The 19,211-nt window shown below is 47.7% G+C and overlaps 1 protein-coding gene across 1 annotated transcript in view; it reads left to right on the top strand.

The window, feature by feature from the left end:
* Positions 1 to 1,962: 1,962 nt before the first annotated feature.
* The window catches only part of adprs (ADP-ribosylserine hydrolase), a gene marked incomplete at its 5' end in the record, with an annotated part of 18,445 nt that continues 1,196 nt past the window's right edge, over positions 1,963 to 19,211 (top strand). Inside the window, 5 exons of the mRNA XM_084308643.1 lie at positions 1,963 to 1,996; positions 2,470 to 2,649; positions 5,840 to 5,936; positions 12,181 to 12,388; positions 17,535 to 17,722. Coding sequence (XP_084164769.1) covers positions 1,963 to 1,996; positions 2,470 to 2,649; positions 5,840 to 5,936; positions 12,181 to 12,388; positions 17,535 to 17,722 — 707 coding nt within the window. The remainder of the gene's footprint in view (positions 1,997 to 2,469; positions 2,650 to 5,839; positions 5,937 to 12,180; positions 12,389 to 17,534; positions 17,723 to 19,211) is intronic.

A 19,211-nucleotide genomic window follows, 5' to 3' on the forward strand; every position in this document is an offset into this window, starting at 1 on the left:
ACAGTTTCAATTGATTTATGATTCAGGTCATTTCTGTTGATGAATTTGGTGTCCTTGTGTATGTACATACAGACACCACCTCCATGTTTGTTCCTATCATTCCTAATTATTGAGTAGTTCTCAATCTCTATCTCTGGATCTTTTACAGAATCGTCAAGCTTAGTTTCTGAGAAGCACAGTATGTTTGCCTTACCATTTATGAATAATTGTTTGATTTCATCCAATTTGTTTTTTAAGCTGTTAATGTTAATGTGAAAAATGTTCAGTCCATTGGCGTTGGTTATTTCATTTATGTTGGCAGGTTCGAAGTATTGTTCGTTTGTGATCTGTTCCTCTGTGTGGGGCTGGGGGGCTTTGGTGTTGAGGGTGGGAAGGGGGGAGGGGGTGGTCGGGTCCCGCTCCGTGCTGGAACAACAAAGAAGGGGGGAGGGGGGTGTCGGGTCCCGCGCCGTGTTGGAACAACAAAGGACTCGTTCCTGGATGTTTCCGTTGTTAGCTCTGCTAGCTAGCCGGCTATCGGGCGTCGAGATGTTTAAATCCCGCGTCGAGTTGGTCGTCATGGTTTCGACCCTCGGTTCACCTCCTCTCGTCTCTGCCTCACGTGTGCTCGTCTGCTGCGGCGTCATTGGGGAACAGTTGCCGTCCGCGCAGTGGATGTTGCCACGGGTCGAGTTGTTGTTGGTCGCGATGGAAACCACCTTCGCTTCTTGCGCTGCCAGACCAAGTCTTCTCGCCTGAGTTCTGGTCAAGACCGGGCCTGGGTTTAAATGAATGTCTCCCGAAAGTAGTAGAACCAGGATGATCATGGTCCTACGGTCCAATCTGCCATTCGGGGGTAAGTTCTTACGTGCCGGGCTCGCTGTTAGTAGCGTGTGTATAGCCGCCGTTCCGACGTGTAGATGTTTCTTTTCAGAGCCATTGAGAAGGTAGAAGTCACTGTGGGTCTCGTAAAATCCGTTTTCACTTCTCTCCACTTCTGTTAGATGTTGCTTCATTGATGAATTGAGGTATAAATCCGTAATCCATATTATGAGGAGGAGAAAATGTGCACAAAACCTTGTTGTTTTGGATCGATGGTGAGAGCTCTCTGTAATGCGACTGCTCATGACTGCGCGTCTAGCCAATGCTATCTATCTGTATGTCGTGTGTGTCATATGATGAATTGAAAATGGGGGACCCTGATGTAAACAAGACGAAAGTCTTTCTCTGGTCTGCATCACCTTAACAATTGTGTGTATTGAGCCGTACTGTATTGTACCCATTCTGCAATCTGTTAATAAAGTTTTCAATCAATCAATCAAGCGCGCGCTCTCTGTGGCTGCCACACGCTTGCCCAGTGAGAGGATTCTCCGGCGCTGCAGCTGGACCCTACTCGAGCTCTCTTCTGACCGCGCGGCGCGGTGTTACCGTAAAGCCCGGTGTAGCGGAGCAACAGTGAATTAATGATGAATTAATGAATGAATGAACATTTTTATTAACAGATTGCAGAATGGGTACAGTACAGTACGGCTCAATACACACAATTGTTAAGGGGATGCAGACCAGAGAAAGACGTCCATCTTGATTACATCAGGGTCCCCCAACACCGGTTCGTCGTGAAAACACAAGTGTACTTCTCATGACAACTTGATTTATTAACTCGACACACACACGAGTTGTATGTTGTTAGTACATGATGATTAAATAATCACAAGTTCACAACTCAAAAACACGTGTCGCGTGTATTGCCGTCATTACGGTATCTACCTCCGGGGAGGGGGGGGGGTCAAAGGTCGGACCGGAAGGTGTTCAGGAAGAAGAAGAAGAAGAAGAAGGAGGAGGAGGGACTTGTGTTGTTGACATCTGTGTCTTCTTCTGTCCGTCCGTCTGTCTGTCTGCCCGGACAGCTCGGCGTCTGCGACCTGCAGCTCGGACTGATTATTGATTCCAAATCACGGTCGCGTCGCCAGATCGATGGCCATGATGACGGTGACGGCGCTGCGGGCGACGGGAGGAGGTGTTTTATCATCTCTTTCTCTTATTAAACACTAGTACTGTATATATTTGTGTGTCTTGTTGCATGTCATAAATATGTCTGGATGAAACGGTACTGTATATATACTACACGTGTGTGTCATTAATGTCAGTATGAATTGAAAATGGGGGACCCTGATGTAAACACCCCACCTCCTCCAATGTACAGTTTCTTCGTCAAATGTATATACTCTCTTTTTTAGACTCTTTTTGTATCACAAACTGTACTGTATTTGCAAATCTGGTATGTCATAAATGTATAGATGTAGCAGTACTGTCTATCTGTATGTCATGTGTGTCATATATGTCCTGATGAATTGAAAATGGGGGACCCTGATGTAAACAAGACGAAAGTCTTTCTCTGGTCTGCATCCCCTTAACAATTGTGTGTATTGAGCCGTACTGTATTATTGTACCCATTCTGCAATCTGTTAAATAAAGTCATCCATCGATCAGGTGCAGGAGGAGGAGGAGGAGGGGGGGGTGCAGCCGCCTCGCTGTCCCGGTTCCGGGGAGCCCTGGTGGGGGCCGTGCTGGGGGACTGCGTCGGGGGCGAGTTTGAGGGCGCGGAGGAGGTGCCCATGGAGAGCGTGCTGCAGCACCTGGCGGGCCTCGACGACGACACCAAGGGGGACGGTGAGGAGGGATGGGTACCTTTCACATTTGAACCCATACGGTACCGGTACCTGTGAATCGATACCGGTACCCAACGGTACCTTTTTTTCGGTACTTTAGTCTCAAGAAATGTAATTTACCTACCTCAGTCGTGAAGGAAAAAAATCCAAACTTCAAATAACTACAATTTTGACCGTTTTCGGCTTGTCATTGCTCCGACTGCTTTGTTGTTGAATCGAGTCAAATCCTAGGTAAGCATATATTGTGCGTGTGAACGTTGACATGGAAAGAAAAAAAAGTAATTTTTTCTGTATCTCACTTGAATCGATACGGTAGTACCGACGTGTTTCGGTTCGGTACCTCAAAAGTACCGAATTTGGTACCATCCCTAACGGTGAGGAGTGTGTTCATCCAAGAGGGGCCCCGTCCAGATACTAGATACTAGGTCCTCTTATTGGTCTACAAAGCCCTTAATGGTAAGGCCCCTGCTTACCTAGCAGACCTCCTCACCCCCTATACCAGGGGTGGCCAACCAGTCAGAGACTAAGAGCCACAAAAAAATGACTGTGGTACCACAAAGAGCCACACCATATACCAGCGTTTCTCAACCTTTTTTTTCAGTCACGGCACCCTTCATGTGTTTATAGGTCTCACCCTCTGGCCTTTGAAGTTGCTAATGTCTTTTTTATTTGGGCCTCACAGGGTTAAAAGTACCCTGTGAGACCCACGGTTGCAAAATTACAAAATCACTTTTAGCCATTTAAAAAAATAATGTTTATTTAAAAAATGTTAAAGGGGAACTATTTTACTATTTCTTTCACTATTTGGGCACTTTTACACAATTCCTGTGAGTCTGGAACACCTAGGTTTTTTTCAAAAAAAATGCATTGTTTTGTATTTCTAATCAAGTACTAAAAACCGCATTTTTCTACCTCAAGATCTTAAGCCGTTTTGAGGCTGGGCTCCAACCACTGTGTGGCCTGGTGCCAACTGCCACATCAACTGCCACATTATTATGCAGCTGAGAAATCTCTGACATCACAGATATGCACATTTTCAGATGACTCAGTTCAGTGAGGGTGAATATTGTGAGAGGAGAATTGGAAGAATTCGCCAATATGAGAATTAGAGACATATATCCTATTAATATAAGTCAACATAGCTAAGAAACAATGGTAAACACTGAAAAAAGCCATTTATAAGATAGTTCCCCTTTAAGCACATGTATAGTCAATTGGTCCTGTTGTTCAGCCTCACAATGCTATTTGATAGTAAATGTGTTTATATGTCCCACCCTCTGGCCTCTGAAGTTGCTAATTTCTTTTTAATTTGGGCCTCACAGGGTTAACCTCTTAAGCCCGAGATATACAGTAAAAGTGTATATTTTCAGCATTATGTTTGTTTACCAATTATTTTAACTGTTATTAGTGAAATATAAGATTATAGAAATCTCAGGGCATTGAGTCGGAAACCGGCGCATATTGACAGGAGGAAGTGGCACAGCCAAAAGTGAGTGTAGTCTTTTGAAGGAAGAGACTCAGGGCTTTCAAATTTCGAAAAACTACCCTACCCAGCTCACACCAGCCCCTGTCAATCATCTGACTTCTGGATTTACTTTTTAATTTCTCTTATTTTTTGGGATTATCTCCCACAAACCTGAACGTTATTGCCATAAAACAGAACACAGTTAGTTTCTCTACCTTTCTGTGAACGTCTTGCAAAAAACGGTGTTGCAATATGATGAAAAATGGTGGAGAAATTTACATTATAAAAAAGATGGCAGAATTCAGTACTGTATCTACAAAACCTTCTGTTTAATCATCTTCCCTTTATTCATTTGCTTAGATTTTCAGGTCTGGTCAATTTTAGCATGGTGTTATTTACAGTCAAAGATAATTTTTTTTTAAATAGAATTGATATTCTCCTTTGGTTCATTACAATTTACTCAAGCCTAGTAACAGACACACTATTTCTGACACTGATCCATATATGTCCCTAGATTCAGATACCAAGAACATGCAAATGGACCATTTAAAAAAAAATTGTAAATGTTTATTCTACGTCCTTATGGAATGAGTGACATAAAAAAAAAAAGTTAAAAAAAAAAAAAAATAAAAAAAAAATTTTTTTAATTTTTTTTTATGGATGGAAGAGCCGCACATTGACGGGCAAAGAGCCGCATGCGGCTCGCAAGCCGCGGGTTGGCCACCCCTGCCCTATACCAACGCCAGGGCCCTCAGATTGGCTGACAGGGGGCTCTTAACCACCCGTAGGTCTAATTCCACTGCACTGTTTTTGTCCTGTGTCTGTTTTGTTATTGTGTAAAATAATTAAAGATGCATACACTATGCCGCAACAACTACCTATACGTTTACACAAATGGCTAAATAAAGCAATAACATGTGTATAAATCTGTTCTTTGATGCTACAATATCTTTGTTGGCAGACGACTCCTTCGGACTATCTCTGTCAACATTACTGCTACCCAGCGTTATTATTAATTATTATAATTAACAAGCATAGTGTAGCTATAATACATGTTGCTTCGCTGGGAAAGTTAATAATATTATCAATAATAATAAAGGTCTTATTAAAATAGCAAACAAGGATGTGACGTAGATCCTACAACGCTCTTCTCCTTCAATATCTGAATCTGTTAGTTGTGAGTCGTTGTGAATTAACCATCTGTCTGTCTGTCTGTCTGTCTGTCTGTCTGTCTGTCTCTGTCTGTCTGTCTCTCTGTCTGTCTGTCTGTCTGTCTGTCTGTCTGTCTGTCTGTCTGTCTGTCTGTCTCTGTCTGTCTGTCTGTCTGTCTGTCTCTGTCTGTCTGTCTGTCTGTCTGTCTGTCTGTCTGTCTGTCTGTCTGTCTGTCTGTCTGTCTGTCTGTCTGTGTCTGTCTGTCTGTCTGTCTGTCTGTCTGTCTGTCTGTCTGTCTGTCTGTCTGTCTGTCTGTCTGTCTGTCTGTCTGTCTGTCTGTCTGTCTCTCTGTCTGTCTGTCTCTCTGTCTGTCTTTGTCTGTGTCTGTCTGTCTGTCTGTCTGTCTGTCTCTGTTTGTCTGTCTGTCTGTCTGTCTGTCTGTCTGTCTGTCTCTCTGTCTGTCTGTCTGTCTGTCTCTGTCTGTCTGTCTCTCTGTCTGTCTGTCTGTCTGTCTGTCTGTCTGTCTTGTCTGTCTCTGTCTGTCTGTCTGTCTGTCTGTCTGTCTGTCCCTCAGGTACCCTGGAGTACAGCGATGACACGGCCATGGCGCGCTGTGTGGTGGAGTCTCTCCTGACCCGCGCCGGCTTCGACGAGCAGGACATGGCACGCAGGTCTCACACACCTTAATAATAATAATAATCTTTATTTATATAGCACCTTTCATACATAGAATGACACGTTGGAGCAGGGCATGGCACGCAGGTCTCAGACACAAGATTCAAGAGTTTTATTCATCACACACATACCAGGGCATGCAGTGAGATGCGGTTGGCCATGCCCGCTTCGATTGTGCAATAAAACAATAGTAATAGTAATAATAATAAAAAAATAACTAGAATAGACATGGTCAAATAGACATGTTAATAAATCGCCTAAAGGAAAACTCCCAACATTTTGGGAAATTAGCTTACCGTCTTCTCCAGAGTGGGACAAGAAAATAGATACCAGTCTCCTCTCTGTGTGCATTGAGTAGACTTAGTCATGTAGACATTATCCATAACCATAACATACGGTTATCCTATAACCATAGTTATATGAGTATAGCGAGCGCTCTGCACTCTAGTGGAACCCTATCCCTTATCAATCTAATACTGAATAATTTTCTTCACATGTACACACCCATCTGCCTGGCCACACCCACATCCGCTCCTCTACATAAGCGGGGTCGTGGCCACACTAACGGCTCCTTCCCAAGTCTTTCACCACCGAAGGCGAAGACCACGGGGTCCTCAAGTGAGTCAGTGCAGAGAGCTCGCTATACTCGTATAACTATGGTTATAGGATAACCGTATGTTATATTATCGTATAGCTTACGCTCTGCACTCTAGTGGAACACAGGAGCTGAGCAGAGCGGAAGCTCGACAAATGTACCCGCTGAGGCCCCCCACAACCATCAGAACCGGGGAGGACCCGAGCCCCCGGACCCCCCTAGAGGGGGACGGGAGGGAATCGGATCCGACTGTGCGAAGAGGGTTTAGCAACTCAACGCACAGGGTGAGCAGATCGTGGGACTTACCTTCACAGAGAAGGACCCGCGACTACTCAGGCGCGCATCCCACATGCCACCAGGGAACGAACGGGAAGAAAAAACTGTTACAGCCCCTAACATCACGGGGTCATAGGTCAAGAACCCAACCCTGTGGCAAGGCCATAGCAGCGGAGCGCGGAGGAGGACCCAGCCCCAGGAACAGCCTGAGGGTCAGGACCCCCCGGAAAGGGGGCCTGGTGAGGCCAACGATGCCGTAGCATCGAGACCCCACCAGACGGTCACTAGTGACACCAACCCCCACATCGCCAGCATATCGGACATGGCCCAATCCAAGAGCAGGCCCTTCCCCCCTACAGCACGCCGCCCTGAAGCACTCTACAGAGGCTACACCCCCACAACACTGTGGGGCCAGTCGGCGCACCGGGGAGACAACCCCCAAAGAGGTTGATCCCTCAATCCTGGCAACAGGTCAAGAGCGTAACTCGACCTGTGCCCGGAGCACTGCGGACTAGACAGGCGCCTAAGGGGTCTACTGTGAACAGCACCCCGGTGGAAGGGGCGTTCGGTATGCTGTGCATCATGTCGCAGCCTCCACAAAACCCGACCCCCTAGAGAGGTCGAGGTAGAGAAGGCTGACACGATTGGCAGACGTCATGAAAAGTGCGGGGGCACACTCACAGGCAGACGGGGTCAAGCCCGGCCTAAACCCGAGAGTCGACTCTGCTACCAACATACCAGGGAATCAACCACCCCCCTATGTTTAGTTTAACAGGAGGCGGTTGTTTCCTTAACCCCCCCAAGAAAAAACTCCGAAACACAACTGCGTGTATACACCGGCTATACAGGAAGTACAAGTGTTTCAGTTTTCAAGAAGGGGTTAACCCAGGCCAACAGGTCGACGAGAACGAGTCCGGACCTGGGCCCGGCGGACCGGGACGTACACAGGGATGCCAGAGGGGTACAATAGAACCACCTCGACAGCCCCCTCCCAGCCCCGCCGAGCAGGGGAAGGGAGGGGCGAAAAATAATGGAGAAGGACCAGGCCCCTTAGCACAGCGCAAGGTACAACACAATATGGACCAAGCAACTGCGAAGGATAACTCGTAGTGACATAACCACGACACACACCTCCATAACATCAATCCCCGCGACGCCCGGGCCAACCCGCCATTTCCCCCCCGAAAAAGCACAAAGTCCTTCAGGGTACCAGAACAACAGATCTGCGCCCCGGCGGACAAAGGGTTAACTGACCTGGTCCGGCGCGACCAGAACCAGTCCCGTGTCCTAATCACGCCACCATCCCCAGTCCTAAGAGGGGGGTAGGTACGCGTGTCGGAGGGCGCCACCAAGACGGTCAGAACATGAACGCACCGTGCCCGGTGGCCCACCCCATGGGCGTGAGACCCCTCCGCCAATGCTTTGATCTACTCCGTCATCTCCCCCCAGAGATGAGCGAGAGTTCGTCGAGACTAACCTAATACACTGGCGCTCGGAAGAGATAAAATCTCCATCCCAGTCGTTCTACAAAAAACGCCGTTTTTATAATGAGCAACCAAGGCGCATGCGTGGTTCCACACTGAAGCACCCAGGGCCAGCGCCATGTACACGTCGAGACCCAAAACACATCAATGGTAATTCTAACAAGAAACCAGATAACGTTCCCTCCATGCCGCCTGGGACGAGCGGTAGGAAGCTGGCCAAAAGACACAGATATGGGCCCCATATGACGCGTCTGAGGGAAAAAACCCTTTCAACACTGCTCTGTATAAAGAGAGGAGACAGGGAACCCCCAGAGAGACCTCCCACATGAGTAATAATTGAAAAGATATATGTAAACATTGAGCCACGTGACCAAAAGCTCAACACATATGCAATAGAGAGCAGAGCAGAAAACAAAGTTTCCAACGCACCGCATAACTCAATCTTGACAATGACAACGGTCCACAACATGGAGCCTGAAAAAAAACTCACGGAAGCCTCACAACCAATAGAAACGCGCCCAGTGACGTATTTTATGGCCGGGGAAATTCCGTGACCCAATATGGCGTGGGACCCTCTCCCCACCCTGTGATGCGCTGACCCGACAGCGTGACAGGAAGACCGAAGAACAGGAGGTCCAACCCCCTGGCCAATCAGAAAAAGGGGGGAGGTGTTTATCAGTTCACCCCCTTATGACCCCATACCCCGGATACGATGAAAACAAACAAGCAGCGCATGATACCAGTTACCTAGCATGCTACATGAGAAGCGTCTATCCACTAGGATAAGCTCAACCATTTGCACGCCAGCCAAAGACAATAAACTCGTTTGTGAAAACGGGTTCTTATACAAGGCTTTAGGCTCATGTGTGAATACGTCACCCGTGTTTACATACTTCACCAAGTAAAGAGAAAACACAGACGTTTAAAGAGAGGGTCAAAGACCTCGGTACAAGCTACATATGTGATTACTTCTGTAGGCTAACACTCTAACCTGGTTGTGGACTCGATGCCATGTTTCCCAAACGTAACAGAATACACACAACCCCCTCAGATAAAAAAGGTAAAGTTCACTCTTACTACTGCAAGAAGAACACCGTCTTCTTCATGATGAGGGAAGACAAGTCTTTCGACCGAGTGCTAGCCACAGGCCTTGCTAAGCACACATATAGCGACCAGAACTATTTACAAGAAACTGTCCTACTCCCTAAGCAAACACACAACCCCACAGCTAGGTGAGGGTTATATATCGTATCCCCAATATATAGTGAATAAACACACATTTTGTAACAAAAAACAGTCCCTCACCAGGAGGGACTTTTATATATATATTTTTTTTTTTAAAGATTTATTTTTTGGCGTTTTTATCGCTTTATTTCTACAGTCCAGTAGAGAGAGACAGAGGAGGAATGGGAGACAGAGTGGGGGGAAGACATTCGGCAAATAACGACGGGTTCGGGAATCTAACCCGGGTCGGCCGTGTCGCGGCTGAGCGCGCTATGTGGTTCGCCACTGGGGCGCCCCGGGGGGACTTTTATATTTAATAACAAAATCGATAGGTTATATCTCGATGGCGAAGAGCAGGACGCGATTCGCCAGTACGACTATATAACATATGTTGGGGGAGGGGGTAAACAGGGGAGTCACTAGCGGCGCCTGCCGCGTGCAGAGCGCTGCTTGCCCCCACGGAACGGTTCTGGGGAGCCTGGTCACGACGATCCCTACCGTTACCTCCGGGCGTGGTGCGGCTGGCTGCAGCGGACGAGGCACTCCCTCCACTCCTGGCCTTCTTCGCCGAAGGTCCAGCAGCGGCGACCCGCCCGCCATCAGCCCCGACATGTAGCGCGCTAGCTGCGTGATGTTGGAGGTTGCAGCTAGGCTCTGAGTCGTGGCGATGTACACCTGGTCACTCCAATTAGCCAACTGCCTAGGCTTTCACAACGGCTCCCACACCATTTCGGGGCAAAGGATAGACGCCATCGGGCTATCAAGCCGAGGCACCCCGTCCTTTAGCCCCTGGACCAAACCCGCCACCCGCGTGACTGGCACGTAGGCGGGGGTAAGGCCCACAATGCGGGAGATTACCTGTCCCTGTGTCACGTAGGCCTCCATCGCTGGGAAGAATGGGCAGACAACGCCCGTCTCTCTCACAGGACGACGTTGCCAGAGATGACCTATCATGTCATCAGGAACCGGTGCTGGCAGTGTCTGCGGCAACGCCACGTCATTAGCGGCTGCGGCGGCCGCCATGAGCTCGGGAGGCCGCCAACTCCCCTTGCGTACCTCCCTCCACGTCACTCACGTCCCTCACGTACGGGAGGCTGCCACGGGTGCCACCATCCGACCCGGCAGATAGCTGGCCATCTTGTCTCAGGGTCGGAGGTTCTAACCCAACCCTGGAGTACAAGGGACCCCAAGGAGACGCAACACTCCCTGCCACTCCCCGAGGGGGAGAGTGGTACGTCTCCACTGGGGCTTCGAACAAGAGAGCTCTCGCCCCCTCCATGTAATCCTCAGTCTCCATCGGAAATGGAGACGAGGCAAGAGAACTCTCATCCGGCTCCAGCACAACACTAAAACTAGGCTGTTCACCGCTGCTGCTCGCCGCCTTACGACGAGAGTGAGCTGAGGCGAAAAGTCTGCGACGCAAATCCTCGGCCACCAGAGGTGCTGTCGGCCGACTGTCCACTGGCGGGGGAACCAGGGCCGGAACCAGGCCGTCTCACGGGAGATGGAGGCTCAACGGCCCCTTGGAGAGGCAAACTCACCACCGGGCACCGCCCGGGCGTATCTGACTGCCACGACCGCGGAGCCAGAGACGGCCCATGACCCACGGCAATGGTGAAGCGCTGGTGAAGGGTGACGTTGCGAGCGTCCAAACCCTCCGAAGGTGCAAACATTATGTCTTAGCTTTTCTCGTAAAATTTGCGAGAGAGAGAAAAATAAGATGCAATGTCCACGTAGCTCCTTTCCAACAACTATTTCGGCACTAAACTCAAGTGGTGTATACAGACACTTGTCGGTGGTGAAAATAGGGAAGCAGCTGTTAGTATGGCCACGTCCCCGCTTATGTAGAGGAGCGGATGATTGTGGGTGTGGCCAGGCAGATGGGTGTGTACATGTGAAGAAAATGATTCAGTATTAGATTGATAAGGGATAGGGTTCCACTAGAGTGCAGAGCGTAAGCTATACCATAATATAACCATAACAACTACATGTTATAGCTGTGCTCTCACCATAACCTTCACCATAACAACTACATGTTATAGCTGTGCTCTCACCATAACCATAACCTTTACCATACCTGTATACCAACCCTAATCATAACCTAACCGTAACTATGTAAGGGGGTAGGGATCAATAAGCTTAGCTTCCCTCTACTCCTTTTTTGGACATGTCTGCTAACCAAACATATTGCTCTTGACTTTTTGTTTATAATTCCCTTTTTTTCTTTTTATGTTTTTTAAATAATTCTTGTAAAAAATGTTTGTTGTTATGATTGTTCTGTTTGACGGAGCTAGATACCGTCATTTGTTTGGAGGAATATGGAGAATACATGTTCAAAAATAAACTTTTTCATTCATTCAACTACTGACGGAAAAATCATCTTTTTCCAAATTGGGGGACGGGGCCGCACTACCAAAACGGTTAACCCTTTCACTGCCACACGACAGCCGGCGACCGTCGGTTGTGTGATAGTAAAGGGTTAACCTTCTGTCGTGTGGCAGTGAAGGGGTTAAGTCAGAAATAATAAATATGCACACACCCCCCACTGAATGCCCTCTCTCTCTCTCTCTCTCTCTCTCTCTCTCTCTCTCTCTCTCTCTCTCTCTCTCTCTCTCTCTCTCTCTCTCTCTCTCTCTCTCTCTCTCTCTCTCTCTGGTCCAGGTTTGCCAAGGAGTACAGCTGTGCCCCGGGCCGGGGCTACGGTCACGGCGTGGTGCAGGTCCTGAGGAAGCTGTCCTCACCGCAGCTCAGCGACGTCTACCAGCCGGCCCGCGCCCAGTTCAACGGCCGCGGCTCCTTCGGGAACGGGGGGGCCATGAGGTCGGCGCCCTTCGCCCTGGCCTTCCCCGACCCCGCTGACGTCAAGAGGGTACGTGTGTGTGTGTGTGTGTGTGTGTGTGTGTGTGTGTGTGTGTGTGTGTGTGTGTGTGTGTGTGTGTGTGTGTGTGTGTGTGTGTGTGTGTGTGTGTGTGTGTGTGTGTGTGTGTGTGTGTGTGTGTGTGTGTGTGTGTGTGTGTGTGTGTGTGTGTGTGTGTGTGTGTGTGTGTGTGTGTGTGCGCGTGTGTGTTTTCTTTTATTTAACCAGGAAGTCCCATTGAGATACAATATCTCTTTTGCAAGGGAGACCTGGCCAAGATGACGGCAAAAACATTTTGCAATATATCAGACAGCAATAAAAATGTGCGGTACATCACACAAGAACATAATAAAAGTGCATGTATACAATATACAATACATCACATGTAAACACAGAAACACAAAGCAGAATAGTCTACATGATAGTAAAAGTGTATGACAACACAACACAATCATCAAATTTGCTGACGACACAGTGGTGGTGGGCCTGATCTCTGCCAACGACGAGAGGGCCTACCTGGAAGAGGTCAAGGTCCTGGCGGGATGGTGCCAGGAAAACTGCCTCTCCCTGAACGTCAGCAAAACAAAGGAGATGATTGTGGACTTTAGGAGGTCGGGGGTCAGGGACTACAGCCCCCTCAGCATCGACGGGGCACCGGTTGAGAGAGTCAACAGTTTTAAGTACCTCGGAGCCCACATATCCGAGGACTTGACATGGACCACACACATTGACAGTGTTGTGAAGAAGGCACGACAACGCCTCTACTTCCTCAGGCGCCTAAGGAAGTTCCAAGTCAGTCAGAAGATCCTTAAGAACTTCTACTCATGTACAATAGAGAGCATCCTGACCGGCAACATCACCTCCTGGTTTGGGAATAGCACTGCACAAGACCGAAGCAGACTACAGAGAGTGACACGTTCAGCCGAACGCACACTTGGAGGGGGGCTCCCCACCCCCCAGAACATTTACAACAAGCGGTGCAAGGGTAAGGCTAAGAGAATCATCAAGGACTCCAGCCACCCGAACAACTGCCTCTTTGAACTGCTGCGGTCAGGCAAGCGATACCGGAGTCTCAAGGCGAGCACAGAAAGACTCAGAAGAAGCTTCTATCCCCAGGCCATCAGGCTGCTCAACGAACAATAAACACTATGCAACAACCATCAAATGCACACAGCACACACATCCACACGCACACACTCACTTTAAACAAACAACACACTGCAGCACCCACTCTCCACACTTTAGATCACCTAAACACACTTTATATTTATTGGTAAAGGATTTGCACTACAACCCATACCTCAGTACACCTTACTGTAAATTGTACCTAAATTGTACCTCATCCCATTTCTGCTTTGCACTATATAGTATTGTATATTAGTACATTGCATAGTATATTGTATATTGTACGGTAACTCAGTTACTTCTATTCTGCATCGAACATTGTACATATGTCTATACTGAACACTGTGACCTCTATTTTTACTTCTATTTTACATGCTATACTATCGTATGTTATTTCATACTTATCTTGTCCAACACAGTCTCTGGAGCGTAACAGAAAGAAGCATTTTGTATGAAAGTATTCTGTACTTCTGTATGACGACTATTAAAGAAACTTGAAACTTGAAACTTGACAGTAAAATACAGAGTAATACAGTAATTTTGCAGTTTTCTACTTGGGACCGACCCGAATATTGTTATTAAGAGGGTGATTGAAAAGCGAGCGTCGGCAGTCGGTAGAGCAAGGCACTAGCACTGTCAGGGTTAGGGGTTCCATTCCCCGTGTGGCTCAGTGGGTAGAGCAAGGCACTAACACTGCCAGGGTTAGGGGTTCCATTCCCTGTGTGGCTCAGTGGGTAGAGCAAGGCACTACCACTGCCAGGGTTAGGGGTTCCATTCCCTGTGTGGCTCAGTGGGTAGAGCAAGGCACTAGCACTGCCAGGGTTAGGGGTTCCATTCCCTGTGTGGCTCAGTCGGTAGAGCAAGGCACTAGCACTGCCAGGCTTAGGGGTTCCATTCCCTGTGTGGCTCAGTGGGTAGAGCAAGGCACTACCACTGCCAGGGTTAGGGGTTCCATTCCCTGTGTGGCTCAGTGGGTAGAGCAAGGCACTAGCACTGCCAGGGTTAGGGGTTCCATTCCCCGTGTGGCTCAGTGGGTAGAGCAAGGCACTAGCACTGCCAGGGTTAGGGGTTCCATTCCCTGTGTGGCTCAGTCGGTAGAGCAAGGCACTAGCACTGCCAGGGTTAGGGGTTCCATTCCCCGTGTGGCTCAGTGGTATGTGTTAGGGATGCACCGATATGAACATTTGCCACCGATACCGATTGTTCAACTAACACAATCGGCCGATACCGATATTTGTGGCAAAAAATTTTTTTAATTTTTTTTTCTTTTTTTTTTAAGCTACTGTATATTTGTATGTCTCTAAATGTTTTGATGAATTGAAAATGGAGGACCCTTATGTAAAAAAGCCGAAAGTCTTTTTCTGGTCTTCATCCTCCAGTCCACTGAGCTGTACTGTATTGTACCCACTCTGCAATCTGTCAATAAAGTTCTCAATCTATCAATCAGACAAATGCATAGAAAAGCCCTTATTATAACCAAATAACAAAACATTATATTATTGTTTATGAAAATGTTTTAGCCCTATGCTTGACTATTATTTTAGCCATGGCAACAAATAAAATAATAATAATAAAATGAATAAATAAAATATTAAATAAATAGGCTACACGTCTCTTTTTGTGTTACAAATTGTGCTCACCGATATAAACATAGGCCTCTTTACTTACTTAAAAAAAGGAAACATCAAGAAATAATAATAATTAATTCCACCATGCCATGTAGCACTATCTCTCTCCCAGTATGGTCTGCCGGGCTGCAGCTGGATACTATTGTCTCAACCAGAGCTCTCAACCAATGCAATGCAACAGAACAATTTTGATTGACAGTCGATTCTGCCAATTACGTCACACCGCTTGCACCCATCTCTGCTGTTACCACCAATCGGCAAGCGTTTATTCGTTTTTTACTTCCGGGAATGCCGCCATTGACCTTCTTGCGAGAAGCACAACAAACTTACCGTAGCTAATACGTTAGCTCCCCGCCGACCGCGAGTAGATTACCAGCGCTCCGCAGGATGACCAAACGAGGCATAATGATTTTACTGCAACAAATGTTAATAATAAAACAAAGCCTTTCTATACATTTGTCTGATTGAAAAATGTATTAACAGATTGCAGAATGGGTAAAACTCAGGGCTCTGTGAGCAACAGAAGGAACTGAGCTATGAAGGAGTAATGCTTGCTACTTTCTATGTTCGGGTAAATAATATGCTGATGTTATTGAATGTGTAACACTAACTATATAACGTTAATGCCACAAAACGAATGCCTTGTTAATAATAAGTAGTAACTTTGATGCAGTAGCTTGTGTGTGTGTGTGTGGGCCGGGGGCGGCGTTGTGCAGGTCGCGACTGAACTTTTTTAGCCTTTTGACGCGACACAAATTGATGGATATTTATCGGCTACTGCCATCGGCACATTCGAGCTTACAGCCGATAGGCCGATTGCAGTCAACAAGGCACTTATCGGCCGATACCGATACCCGACCGATACATCGGTGCACCCCTAGTATGTGTCCTGGTCGTTGTAAACAGCGACTCCTACTGGTCGGTCGGGGTCTGTGTCCTGGTCGTTGTAAACAGCGACTCCTACTGGTCGGTCGGGGTCTGTGTCCTGGTCGTAGTAAACAGCGACTCCTACTGGTCGGTTTGGGCGCCTGTTCAGCAGGGAGGGGATCTGGGAGGAGATAGCGTGAACCTCCGCACGCGTTACGTTCCCCCGGTGAGAGTCCTCGCTGTCGGGTGAAAAGAAGCGGCTGGCGACTCCACATGTATCGGAGGCATGTGGTAGTTCTACACCCTCCCCAGGCCGACAGTGGGGCAGCATGTGGTAGTTCTACACCCTCCCCAGGCCGACAGTAGGGCAGCATGTGGTAGTTCTACACCCTCCCCAGGCCGACAGTGGGGCAGCATGTGGTAGTTCTACACCCTCCCCAGGCCGACAGTAGGGCAGCATGTGGTAGTTCTACACCCTCCCCACACCGACAGTGGGGCAATGCGCACAACGACCAGGAAGAGAATTGGCATAACGACTAAATTGGGGATGGGTGAAAAATACAGAAAAAGCCCAAAAATAAATATAATTTAAAAAAAAGATTTGGAGAATTTCATCAGATTAAAGTAAAGACCATCAAGTGTTCCTGCATTATTGGCCTAAAGAAAATCTCATGTTGTCTCATCATGCTATGAAACATCTCTCTCTCTCTCTCCCTCTCCCCTCTCCTCCCTCTCTCCCTCTCCCCTCTCCTCCCTCTCTCTCCCTCCCCTCTCTCTCTCTCTCCCTCTCTCTCTCTTTCCCTCTCCTCTCCCTCTCCTCTCTCTCTTCCTCTCTCTCTCTCTCTCTCTCTCTCTCTCTCTCTCTCTCTCTCTCTCCCTCTCCCCTCTCCTCCCTCTCTCTCCCTCCCCTCTCTCTCTCCCTCTCCTCCCTCTCTCTCTTCCTCTCTCTCTTCCTCTCCCCTCTCCTCCCTCTCTCTCCTCTCCTCCTCTCCTCTCCTCCCCTCTCCTCCCCTCCTCTCCTCTCCTCCTCTGCTCCCCTCTCCTCTCTCTCTCCCTCTCTCTCTCTCTCTCCCTCTCTCTCCTCTCCCCCTCTCTCCCTCTCCCTCCCCTCCCTCTCTCTCTCTCTCTCTCTCTCTCCCTCTCTCTCCCTCTCCCTCCCCTCCCCCCTCTCTCTCCCTATCTCTCTCTCCCTCTCTCCCTCCCCTCTCTCTCTCTCTCCCTCTCCTCTCCCTTTCTCTCTCTCCCTCTCTCTCTCTCTCTCTCCCTCCCCTCTCCCTCCCCTCTCTCTCCCTCCCCTCTCCCTCTCTCTATCTCCCCTCTCTCCCTCCCCTCTCTCTCTCTCTCTCTCCCCTCTCCCCCTCTCTCTCCCTCCCCTCTCCCCCTCTCTCTCCCTCCCCTCTCTCTCCCTCTCTCTCTCTCTCTCTCTCTCTCTCCCTCTCTCTCTCCCCCTCCCCTCTCCCCTCTCTCTCTCCCTCCCCTCTCCCTCTCCTCTCCCTCCCCTCTCTCCCTCCCCTCTCTCTCTCCCTCTCTCTCCTCAGTTTGCTCGTCTAGGAGCCATGCTCACTCACTCCTGTTCCCTGGGTTACAACGGGGCCGTGCTCCAGGCGCTGGCCGTGCACCTGGCCCTGCAGGGGGCGCTGGACCTGCCTCAGAGCTTCCTGAGCAGGCTGATCAGAGAGATGGAGGAGGTGGAGCAGGACGAGGCGTCTCTGACTGACGCCAGAGTGTGAGTTCAGCCCTACCTCTAGTACAGGGGTGGCCAACCAGTCAGAGACTAAGAGCCACAAAAAAATGACTGTGGTACCACAAAGAGCCACACCATATACCAGCGTTTCTCAACCTTTTTTTTCAGTCACGGCACCCTTCATGTGTTTATAGGTCTCACCCTCTGGCCTCTGAAGTTGCTAATGTCTTTTTTATTTGGGCCTCACAGGGTTAAAAGTACCCTGTGAGACCCACGGTTGCAAAATTACAAAATCACTTTTAGCCATTTAAAAAAATAATGTTTATTTAAAAAATGTTAAAGGGGAACTATTTTACTATTTCTTTCACTATTTGGGCACTTTTACACAATTCCTGTGAGTCTATGGAACACCTAGGTTTTTTTCAAAAAAAATGCATTGTTTTGTATTTCTAATCAAGTACTAAAAACCGCATTTTTCTACCTCAAGATCTTAAGCCGTTTTGAGGCTGGGCTCCAACCACTGTGTGGCCTGGTGCCAACTGCCACATCAACTGCCACATTATTATGCAGCTGAGAAATCTCTGACATCACAGATATGCACATTTTCAGATGACTCAGTTCAGTGAGGGTGAATATTGTGAGAGGAGAATTGGAAGAATTCGCCAATATGAGAATTAGAGACATATATCCTATTAATATAAGTCCACATAGCTAAGAAACAATGGTAAACACTGAAAAAAGCCATTTATAAGATAGTTCCCCTTTAAGCACATGTATAGTCAATTGGTCCTGTTGTTCAGCCTCACAATGCTATTTGATAGTAAATGTGTTTATATGTCCCACCCTCTGGCCTCAGAAGTTGCTAATTTCTTTTTAATTTGGGCCTCACAGGGTTAACCTCTTAAGCCCGAGATATACAGTAAAAGTGTATATTTTCAGCATTATGTTTGTTTACCAATTATTTTAACTGTTATTAGTGAAATATAAGATTATAGAAATCTCAGGGCATTGAGTCGGAAACCGGCGCATATTGACAGGAGGAAGTGGCACAGCCAAAAGTGAGTGTAGTCTTTTGAAGGAAGAGACTCAGGGCTTTCAAATTTCGAAAAACTACCCTACCCAGCTCACAATAGCCCCTGTCAATCATCCGACTTCTGGATTTACTTTTTAATTTCTCTTATTTTTTGGGATTATCTCCCACAAACCTGAACGTTATTGCCATAAAACAGAACGCAGTTAGTTTCTCTACCTTTCTGTGAACGTCTTGCAAAAAACGGTGTTGCAATATGATGAAAAATGGTGGAGAAATTTACATTATAAAAAAGATGGCAGAATTCAGTACTGTATCTACAAAACCTTCTGTTTAATCATCTTCCCTTTATTCATTTGCTTAGATTTTTCAGGTCTGGTCAATTTTAGCATGGTGTTATTTACAGTCAAAGATATTTTTTTTTTAAATAGAATTGATATTCTCCTTTGGTTCATTACAATTTACTCAAGCCTAGTAACAGACACACTATTTCTGACACTG

The sequence above is a fragment of the Notolepis coatsorum genome (genome assembly GCF_963971535.1).
Source record: "Notolepis coatsorum genome assembly, chromosome: 2".
NCBI lineage: Eukaryota > Metazoa > Chordata > Actinopteri > Aulopiformes > Paralepididae > Notolepis > Notolepis coatsorum.